Genomic DNA, 11,347 nt, shown 5'->3' with positions numbered 1-11,347 from the left:
CCTAGTCACTTTTTTAATACATAAATTATTTATAAACTCATGTGGACATTGAAATGCATAACCCAAGTATAGATTTTGTCTACATTGATATATCAAATGATGTAAACTGATGTTCAAGATGGTGTGTGGATTATGCATAAATTGATGCTAATAACAACGCATGGAACTCATTGCATTATGTGTAACCTGATATTCAAGATGATGTATGGATTATGTGCAATGGGCAAGCTTATGTTGAATTTGTTAATGCCTAAAATGGTGTTAATAAGAACGATCAGAACCCTGTTTCGAATTCTAAAACTCACTTCTTTGTCATAAGTTTCAACTTAACTTCTCAAAACTCAAATAGCTATTGAAACATTGTGTAATTATCGTGTGTAAGGTGGAGCTAAATGGAGTCACAAAGAAAGTAGTCCCATCAAGGAGTTTCAACAATTCATGTCCCAAATGAGCCAAGATGCAATGTACAACAATGACTTAATGCATTTTCCTACAACGCCTCAGCCTCCACACATTCCAAGCCACATTCATGTGAGTCTAAGTCCGAGCCACCCTCCATTGATCACTCCTCAACCTCCTCAATTTGCACGGTTCCAATGACCAAGATAGTTGGGTGTAGAGGCAACTATTCTATGCCCAATACCACATAGCTCTTAGCATAGCCCCTCACAAGTACAACACACATCGCCTCCACAAGGACTGCAAGCAATGAGTTATTGTGATCCAATCCAAGACACATGTAATGAGGTTGATGTGATCCAGACCTAGGTGTCAATAGTAACGCAAGCTAAAAATGCCAACAAGCAATGCCACGACAAGCTTCATCCAAGTCTGGCAAAGCCTTCTAATAAAAAAGGGTGCGGAAAGGAATGAATTAGGACGCCCCACCCATGCATAACATCCAACAACAACAAAAAAATAGTTTTCTCACAACGGAAGGATGCACGAATAGTACAATTCATTCATATTCAAGGATCCATGAGTGTTGAGTTTTCCAAACCATCAAAGCAAGGAGTGGACATTTTGTCCAAGGTAGCCACACGACTAGTATCACTGTTTCCAAAGTTCGACAAGGATGGTGAGGCGTGCATGAACTATTGGGGACGTGTCTATGAGTCATATAGAAAGGATAAGACCCATAATTCTATATCAGGCAATGACCATAAGATCACTTGCTAATGGTTTGATCTTGTGGACAAATATATGTGGAATCGTGCCAATGTAATGAATGATGCACATGCATCAGTCGTGAGTGGCTTGTCTTCATTTGAAGACAATACTACAACTATCTCTAACGATCCATGTGCAAGTACTCAAGAAGACATTGATTGTAATGAGTCTAGGCTAGATCAAGTAACCACCCGAGGAGCATGCCAAAAGAAGGGTAGAAAGATAGAAAAGTCTCTTAGTGATATGGCTAGCACTACTTGGTTAATGTTAGCAAACCAAAAGGCAAACTCAAAGGAAAAGAAAGCATTTGAGAAGCGTAGGCTCATTATCATGGATACACTAGTCTCCTCGGTATCTGGTTTTTGTTAGATGTAATCAAAAGTCTCAAAAAAGATTGATTGAATAGTTTGTTTTAAAAAATTTAGTCCATTTTCTTATCAATGCATTTAAGTACAATTATATATCGATCCCTCGATTTTAAATAGTTTTATTCTATCCTTTTATATGCAAATGGATGATGAAAGTCTATTGATAATTTGTGTCATTGGGGTTGTAATTGCTGGCATAGCAATGTTTGAGTTGATATTAACTGATATGGATAATGTTGATGAGGACATTATGAATTTGCATATTTTGGTGGAGTTCATGGCCCGAGGTTACATTGCTTGTTGAGCTAGGAGAGAGCTAGGATAGCTCATCGAAGACATGCTCATCGATCATGCTAGGCTTATCCTAAGCCAAAAACCTTTATGGAGTAAGGGATTTTGGGGAGTTATTCAAACAAAATGTTTAAAAGTAGAGTTAACATGAGTACATTTGAAGATCTTGTTGTAACGCTAGCACCACAAATGTGACACAAGAACACGAATTATTGAAGAGCAATGCCTTGTGAGAAGTGAGTTTGTGTGGCCCTACATTGGCTTGCGAGGAGTGGCTCAAATGTAGGAATCATAGCAGATTTGTACGGTGTATTGACATTGTTTACACAAATGGCTATTCTAGACTTTTGTGATGCATTGGTTGCATTTGTATTGCACAATATGTACATAAAGTGGTCAACAACACGCCGAATACAAAAAATTGCAGATGCGTTTCAAGGCATCCGAGGTATATTGTTTGTTGTCAGTGCAGTTGATGGCAATCATATACCAATCATTGTCCCAAGAGAAAACCATGAAGATTATTTCAATAGAAAGGGTTTCCACTCTGTGATCGTTTAAATCACTATGGTAGCCAATTGTGTTGTTTGGGACTATGATATTGGTTGGGTGTGTTCTATGCATGATTGGAATGTCTTTCAATGTCAGATTTCAAAAAATGATGCACAAACATAGCTTTGGGTCAATGTTGTCTACTAGGTGATTGTGCTTATCCTGCACACTTTTGGATGCTACCTCCTTTCAAGGGTAGCAAGGATTGACTATCACATAATGTTATTATTAGAACTAAATATAATCAAGCAGCTGTATGTTAGTAGAAAGAGCCTTTGAAATCCTTAAAGCATGATTTCTCATATTATTAAAGAGATATGATATGCTTTTACAAAATGTCCCAAAGATGGTGGTAGCATGCATTGTTCTACATAATATATACATTGTGCATGGAGATGGTTTTGATGATACATGGATACATGAAGCGACAATGGAACTTGAGAGAGAGAGTAATGGACCTTGGCAAGACATGGACCAACAAAACAATTTGAGAAATACATTGGCATAGGCTGCAACATTAACCATCACAAATACCATGCAAGCAATTCAAAGAGCTCAATCAACAGAGCCGGCACCAAGATTCAATCAAGTAAGGGGAGCAACTCGAAGGAACAATGTTGCTCTAACCATGTTTTGGGAGAGAAAGAATGCTAATGTGAGAATGATATTTGGAGATTTTGACTTTGTGGAGGAGGTCGACGATGAGGATAATAAAGATTAGAATTCTGTTGCATTTGCGTTGCAGATGGGAAGGTGGAAAGAGGGGTGGTGTATCAATTAATTTTCCCTCTTTCATGCAAAGAGCTGGGTAGACCTATACCTCATAGCACGGTGAAGGGCTTCGAGTCCACTACTATCTATTTATTATTGTTCGACTCAATTATAATCAATCAATCAATTGAAATTAACTTGTAGTTTTGCTAATTTCATGTGATTTTTTTGTTAATGGCATCATTTTGTGTCATTCATAGGCAATAATTGCATCAATTAGATATTTTAAGTTTCATTGTAATGTCAATAATGATTAATATTCATTCATTACTATGTCACTAATAAGAAATAAACTAATGCACATTGAGATTATGTAATTAGTCGCGGCGGGACAGATGGTGAACAGAGAGTTTTTGCCTAGAAAAATGTCGGCCGCCCAGTGTGTAACGAGCCCACCAATTGGGCGCAAACTGGGCGGGGAGTGGCGGTGTGTAAGCAGCCTGAAAGATTGCGGCCATGGCCAGTACTGGCTTGAAGCTTCATCATCTAAATTCCATCTCTGACACACTGTAAATAGGTCCTTGTCAACTGAAAGATTGCAACCCTGGCATCTAAATTTCATCTCTGACACACACCTACTTAATGGCGGCTGCTGGCAATTCAGTCGACCCAGACAGTGGATACTGCGCCCGCAATGGAATCTTTTACAGCAAGCGTCCCTTCCAGCCTCTCCCATCAGACCCACTCCTCACTCTCCCTCAATTCCTCTTCCAACGAGCCGAGGAAGGCCTCTTCCTCTATCGCACCTGCTACATCGAACCCGATTCTGGCCGGAGCATCAGCTATGGCGACCTCCATCTCCTCATCAAGTCGGCTGCTGCAGGCATGTCTGAGCTCGGGCTGCAGAAGGGAGATGTCCTGTTCCTCCTTTCGCCCAATTCGATCTGGTATACGGTTGTCCTGCTCGGAGCTATGTCAATCGGTGCCATCGTCACCACATGCAACCCGAGAAATCTCTCAGCTGAAATTGCAAAGCAAGCCTCTGAGTCCAACGCCAGGTGGGTTGCTACCACGCCGGCTCTCATTGAGACATTAGCACCATTTAAGCTCCCTACTATCTTGATGGTGGAAGCTGCTGAGGGATGTAACTTGATTGATAAAAAGGTAAGAGATAGTTTAGTGTTCTACTTCAAAGTCAGAATTAAAATTGGTGCAAAGATAGATGGTTGAGGTTCGTATAGACAATGTAAGGGATAGTTTAGTATTTTTGTAGTGAGCACCTAACTGGGGCAAAGATAGATGGTTGAGGTTTGTGTAGACAAGGTAAACCAATGTTGCACTCTACTGTGATCAATACATTATGCATGGATTTTTACTTGCAAAAAAGTTGAGCTCTTTTATGATTGTGTACTTCGTGATTTACCAGGAGATGATGACTGTGGAGCAGAAGTTGATTGCGCCTATGAAGCTCAATTGTTTGCTGAATGATGTCCCGTGCATTACATTAGGACATCTAATCTCATCTATACCAACAGTTCTTGGTACTGTGTCCAGAAAGGCTAGCACCTCATGTTCCATGCCCCATCGTGAATTGCTTGGTATGCTAAAAGAACAAGTTATTGTGAAAAAACCTGATGGACTGGTAGCAAAGTCAAATGGTACATGGATGCCCAGGCAGGATGATACAGCTGCCCTACTGTATTCCTCTGGCACCACAGGGGTAAGCAAGGGGGTTATGATCTCACACAAAAACCTCATAGCCCAAGCAATACTCTTCATGAGTAGAAAAGGACAATTGCCATGGGCCTGCCGGGTTTATATCTGCTTTATTCCAATGTTCCATGCCTATGGCCTGTGCATGTTCTGCAGTGCAGTACTTGCAACTGGTTGCAAGATAGTGATCTTGCCCAGATATGACACAATACAGATGCTGGCTGCTATTCAAAAACATCGGGTGACTCATCTGCTATTGGTGCCACCAATCTTTCTACTACTTGCAAAAGCGAGTGTGGTGGATGAATATGACTTGTCCTCTGTGGTTGAAGTTTCTGTTGGTGCAGCACCAGTCAGCAGCTCTGCCATCACAGCTTTTCGTGCTCGTTTTCCTAATGTCACAATAATGCAGGTACAGCTTGATTCCTCTGATATCTTGTTATGGAAAACTGCCTGTACAGAGGTAGGTAGCTTCTCTTAAGTAGGTCTATAATATCATAGCAGTGTCAACTCCACAATGGCTTCTCAATGAACATGTGTGAATGGACCATTATTTGCTACGTATATGTAGTTCTTGATATTCCACATTTGAAATTTTGGAAGCATTTTTATAATACTGGAAAGTGCGTGTAGCCCACTCATAGTAACTTTAAGGACTTCTTCCCAGGAGTCATCTGTTGTTTACAGTAGTCCAGTCGTTGGGCATGCTGCATCAATATGCTCTGAAAGGCATCTGGCTTAGATTCTGAATCATTTGCTAAATTTTACCACTTAAATTCTGAAAATTCCCTGACTAATCACCTTCTTGTTTTGTCTACCAGCCTACTTGAGCCTTGAAAATTTTGAGATGTAACCTTGCTCTACTTTCTAACACTTCAACTTCATTTGGCACTGATAAGTAAGCCAATATAATGCACAGCTTTGCTTAAAATGAAGGACAGCTCTGTATAATGGTACTGCAGGAAAAACAAGGGCTCAAATGTGCTTCAGCAAACAGTGGCTTTTCTTATTAACTTATTTCTTTACTGGATTGCTGCTGAGCTGATGGCACAAGAGCTGGACAGTTCAGTCGCAAGGCTTGAATATGCTAGTGTGTGATGGCTACAGCAGAAGCTGGGTGTAATTATGGTGTGTACTGTCTGTATAGAGGCCACCACTGCTGTATTTGTTATAGACCCATCATTCATGTCATGGCTTCTTCTGTGCATGGGGCTGTGTTTATGGAAGCAGTTTGATGCAAGTAACCAGCAGAAGATTGGTCAGTATTTGTTTGAGATCTTGACAGAAGTAATCATTGACATAGGGCTGCAAAATGTTCTGCAGTATGTATGAGAAATGCAGTGAATATGCGTGCTGAAAAACTAAAAAAGCACTAGTGGTCTATTACTAGATGCACTAGTCATTGCTTGAATCCTGTATTGACCGTGTTGGCTGGTTTTCTTGTATTGCGCCTGGCAACAAAATTGAGACATTGATTACACACACTCATCAATCATGAAAATCAGCACAAAGGAGTGGGTGAATCCAGTGCACACATGTTTTGGCTTGCATGCTTACCATGATAGCAAAACTTGTTAAATGACAATTGCTACAATGAACTATGTTGTATGGTAGTAAGTGAAGCTTGCTTTGTCATAGTTACAAAGCAATGGGTTAGCCTAACATAGTTTGGGGATTACCATGCTGATATTTATTTTGCAATTTGAAGATTCTCTGCCTAGCACAAGGGAAGTGCCACCATGGTCCTTGTGTGTAAGCTCTCAAATCACATATTTAAGGAGATATGGAGTATATGAGCAATATATTTTTTAAGGTTGGAAGTACAGAGGAGAGCACTTAGGATGGCACTGTAGAGTCTATGATTGTCACATGGGCGATGGTTACTTGGGTCGTGAATAGAGGCCCGAATTGCACATATTAGGATGTTTAGGGATGCCATTCTTACCTTGTCTCTGGGCATCTTGTAAGTAGTATTGCTATACCAGATTTTTCATTGACAGTGTGGACTCAAGGACTCTATCATAAATGGGACTCAAGGACTCTATCATAAATGGGACCTCATAGCTAGCATCAGCACTTGATATATATGGACTGCCAAATGGAGCCATGCTATAGATCTTTTGGATATATCCATGCAAAAGCTCTTTCCAAGATCTGGACAGCAGAGATTGTCCATATTCTCTGCGGGGGTGATGGATGTTAGAGGTATGGTCATCCCTTGGACTGGCATTTCATAGATATGGGCAGTGTTCGTGCATCTCCTGTCAGACAAGGTATGTTTATCCCCTGGACAGGCATGCCGTAGACATGGGCAGTGTTCATGCATCTCCTCTCAGATTCGACAGCATTTCTTTGCTTAAGATGGGCAGGTTGGGCAGGGTGGGGGGACTGGCTGGACAGTGGCAGATGCCATGTGTCATTGCTGGACAGGTCCGCATGTGTGGAGCAGTTGGCTGGTCAGTCAGACAGGCAGTCCGCATTTTTGTTGTCCATTCGTGCTGTTTGACTTATCTTGTGACCAGTTGGCCATTATTTTCTGGCTGATTTTATTCAGATTAGGGGCTATTTATGTCAGCCCAGCCCACACACAGTCATTATCTGATCACAGATTTCCAGGTGTTGATCGTGAGGATTCATGTGCAGTTTTCGACATTCATAGCCTGGGAAGATCATCGAGGTGGGGATATGTAGACATATGCACTGCGCCCATGTACATATCTGCTTCCCTTAGTCAGCATTCCTTCATTGCAGATCTTCTGTGCTCTTTTATCTCTTTTTTCTCTTCCTTCTCTCTGTGTTCACTCTATCTCTTAGTCTTGGCCATACATTTCCGCACCGCTGCACGTTGACAATGGGAGAGGATACAGGAGGGCAGCTCAAAGTCTAGGAGGAGAGATGGCTTTTAGGGTGGGATTCTAGCACCTTCTGTCACTAACAGCTACATATGGTCTAGCACCACAGACTTCCTGATTGGCTATTTATTTAGGCCTTGTAATCGACTTATTCCCTTTGTTGTATATTTTTTAGTTTTGGAAGTCCCTTCTTATAGAGCTGTTTGTAAACTGTATTTTCCTTTGGGATACATTGTCTCAAGGGGATTTATTCTTGGAATAAAAAGGCCCCAAACAGCCTCTGACTAAGATGGAGGCTCACAACCAGGAGGTGGACGCAGAGAGAGACATGAAATGACATGACTGCTAACATCCTTTCTCAGATTTTGGGTGTGGCTGAAGGCCAAGTGAGCTGAGAAGATGGAACACTGGAGAAGAGAAGACCACAGAAGAGGAAAGTTAAACAAAGATGCAAATGGCACTGAAAGAGTGTGTCATTGAGCTACATAAATGCAATTTACATGAGACCAGTCACCATGGACACAGAGATGGTTCCTAGTTCAACTTTATGCTTCTGTATTGCATGCGGTTTGAGTGTGCATAAGCTATGTGCTGAAATTGCATAGCATTGAATCAGCCTATTTGAGCAGAGTGTTAAGTCTATATAACTTGCAAGGCTGCTGTTATCAATTATACTGGTAAATTCTTTCTTTCATGCATGACAGATTTAAGTCCATATAACTTATAATGCTGTTGTTATCAATTATAGTTGTTACTTCTTTCTTTATGCATAGTCATAGTTCACTTAATGGTTATGGGTGGTTCATTGAACAGGGTTATGGCTTGACAGAATCAACTGCTGTGGGGGCAAACACAGCTTGTGAAGAGGAGACTCAGAATTATATGTCAGTAGGTTTGCTCAGTGCTAACACGGAAGCTAAAATTGTTGATGTAGATAGTGGAAAGGCATTGCCGCCAAATCTCCAAGGTGAAATTTTAATTAGAGGACCTATGATCATGCAAGGTAACAATTTACCTCACACAAATCAATTATGCCTGCTAATAGCTTGTTTAAGAGATGGATAAGAACTGTTGTCAAACAAAATGCATCACTTTTTAATATTATGGGCTTTTGGGAAATGATTCAGGGATATGCATATGAAACACAGGTTATCTTGGTAAGCCAGAAGAAACAAGAAGAGCTATAGATAAGGAGGGCTGGTTGCATACTGGAGATTTGGGCTACATTGATGCTCATGGTTTTGTGTATATTGTGGATCGTTTGAAGGAGCTGATCAAATACAAAGGCTATCAGGTATTGAATGAAGGTGATGCTTTCCTTGTGGAAATTGGTATCTTAAGTGTAAGAAGTATATGACAAGATGCTTTCAGGAAGTTCCTTGGATCAATCTATAGTTAGCTTCAGTGAGAGTCAAGTCTCACTGGTCAGAATCCTGTATATATGAGAAAGCCAGCATGTGCATAGTGCAGGCAAAGTGCATTTATGTAGGGGCCAAATCTGCATCTCTACTCAGGCTGCATGTGTGTGATTCTCAAAGAAAAAGGTCCAATGTCAAGTCGCTACGCAGACACAAAGTGAAAAAACCTAGAGTGCATTATCATTCGGCTTTCTTATGAATCTAGAGAGTCAATATCATCTTAGTCATTAGTGCTAGTGTCCATAGTATGGTTAGTTTCAAAATATAGGATTTTTAGACAAGTTTAGCTTATTTTTGATATTTTGGATATTATTTCTTATAAATATTCTAAAAAAGTATAGAAAACTTCTAAAATAGAGTGACATGCAAAAAGTAAGTGGCCTTTTAACCAAATTTAGGAGATCTCATGCAAAAAGAAGGAACTTCTGAATTCGGGCGGCGTGTGATCGTAGATTATAGGCAGCAAATAGCACTCCAAACGGGGAGGAGGAGTGATTTGGGAGAATTTTGAATAGGCATGCTGGGGGTTTTACCCCTCTTTTGGAGCTAATGGAACTATTAGATTTGCCGTCTGAGCAACAGAGAAGAAGCTAGTTTTTGGTGCGCATTTTTGGTTTACCAAGGAGCTCCAGGAGATCTAATGCTTAGAGAGCTTCCGAGTAGTCCTAGACAAGGATTTTGTTTATCTTCTTAGGTTCTATCAATACATCAGGCTGGATAGAATCACAGGGAAGTGTAGAGAGTTCAAATCAGTAGCAGATGAGGATAAACAGAGAGCTGCAGCAGCAGAAAACAACACCAAAACCCCTAAACCAGATGCTTGATACCTCAGAATAGGATGCAACGATGTAAGTGTGACAATGTGCTCTAATAGGCTGCACAAGCACAAGAAGAAAGAGAAACACTGCAAATAACAAAAGAACTTGAGCGATATGGTCAGGAAATGGAATCCATATACCAAGGCACATGACAATACAAGATTTCGGGACGTGAGTCACTGGCAGTAGGTACCGTTTCCCTATGTCCAACAGGACATCAACCTGCAAGCATGGTGTATGCACTGAATAACTGTAGAGGAAGGAGTGCCTGCCTATATATAGGCAATAAACATGCACAGGTCGGCCAGCCCCAAGTGGGCACCACAATATATGCTAGTTGGCCAGTGAAAAAGCTGGCACAAAAAATAGGATGGCCAGTCACATCTTGTAAACATACAATAAATGGGCCTAATTTAATGCATAGATCCCCACATGAGATGTACCATCTGCTGACCACTTTTTTTGGAGAGAGAGAGAGAGAGAGAGAGAGAGAGAGAGAGAGAGAGGATGAGAATGAATGTCTTGCAGGTTGCTCCAGCAGAGCTTGAATCTCTACTGCTATTGCATCCACAAATTGCTGATGCAGCAGTCATTCCGTAAGTTCTTAAATCCTACATACTTACAGGCTATTAGAAGGCTTTCACTGATGCCAACATGTACTAATTTACAAAATGGTGACTGGCACAGTTATCCTGATGAGGAAGCAGGGCAGATACCTATGGCATATGTTGTGAAAGCGAGTGGAAGTTCATTGTCAAATGAAGATGTGATAAGTTTTGTGGCTCAAAAGGTGCAGTTCTCTTGTTTGTGTAAATGTGTGAAACTCTATACGTGAATGCTTTCACAGGTTTTGTTGCTTCATGAAGTATTTTGCACAGTTGTCAGTTTTGTCCATTTCTGAACACCCAATAAACTGCATATTGATTCTTGGTTGAAAGAAAGCTTACTTTATCAATTTGATGTCTTTAGCCTTTATGAAACTGGTTATCTCATGCAGGCAATGATTAATTCACTATCACAATCTCTAGTCAAGGCTGCTGATAGTGAAATACACTATTTTACTTTCTGAAAAACAGGTAGCTCCATATAAGAAGATTCGAAGAGTGCAAATGGTTAGCAGCATTCCCAAGACCCCCTCAGGCAAGATCTTACGGCGTGAGCTGATCAAGAAAGCTGTATCCAAATTGTAACTTGCCAACTTGAAACTCAATTATAACTTATGGCACAAGCTGATCAGAGCTGTATCTTTTTATAATTTGACAAATTGAAACTCAAATTGTTGCTTACTGTAGGAAAGCCAATTAACCTGTGGTGAGACGTACTGTCAAGGGCAGTGTCTGTATAGGGTTCTGGCTGTACTTAATAAAGAATACTGTATGAGCTGAGGAGCACTATTTTGACATTAAGTTATTAAGTATACCCATTATATAAAATCTCGCATATCAAGGTTTCAA

General features: G+C 40.6%; 1 protein-coding gene across 1 annotated transcript; it reads left to right on the top strand.

The window, feature by feature from the left end:
* The first annotated feature begins 3,495 nt into the window (after positions 1-3,495).
* On the top strand, positions 3,496-11,121 carry LOC148022276 (beta-phenylalanine coenzyme A ligase-like). Its single transcript, XM_087697894.1, has 7 exons — positions 3,496-4,256; positions 4,519-5,217; positions 8,471-8,660; positions 8,806-8,951; positions 10,422-10,489; positions 10,581-10,683; positions 10,970-11,121. The coding sequence occupies exons 1-7, from the start codon at positions 3,735-3,737 to the stop codon at positions 11,081-11,083; spliced, it is 1,842 nt and encodes a 613-aa protein (XP_087554020.1). The 5' UTR covers positions 3,496-3,734; the 3' UTR covers positions 11,084-11,121.
* Positions 11,122-11,347: the final 226 nt, after the last annotated feature.

Source organism: Lygodium microphyllum, chromosome 17 (assembly GCF_053477565.2).
Source record: "Lygodium microphyllum isolate KBCC chromosome 17, Lygodium_microphyllum_v1.1.10, whole genome shotgun sequence".
Classification (NCBI taxonomy): Eukaryota; Viridiplantae; Streptophyta; class Polypodiopsida; order Schizaeales; family Lygodiaceae; genus Lygodium; species Lygodium microphyllum.
This window is presented reverse-complemented; position numbering and strand designations above follow the sequence as displayed.

Coding starts and splice junctions, on each gene's coding strand:
- LOC148022276 (XM_087697894.1), top strand. CDS start 3,735: ATGGCGGCTGCTGGCAATTCAGTCGACCCAGACAGTGGATACTGCGCC. Junction 4,257..4,518: donor GTAACTTGATTGATAAAAAG/GTAAGAGATAGT, acceptor GTGATTTACCAG/GAGATGATGACTGTGGAGCA. Junction 10,490..10,580: donor GCTGATGCAGCAGTCATTCC/GTAAGTTCTTAA, acceptor TGACTGGCACAG/TTATCCTGATGAGGAAGCAG.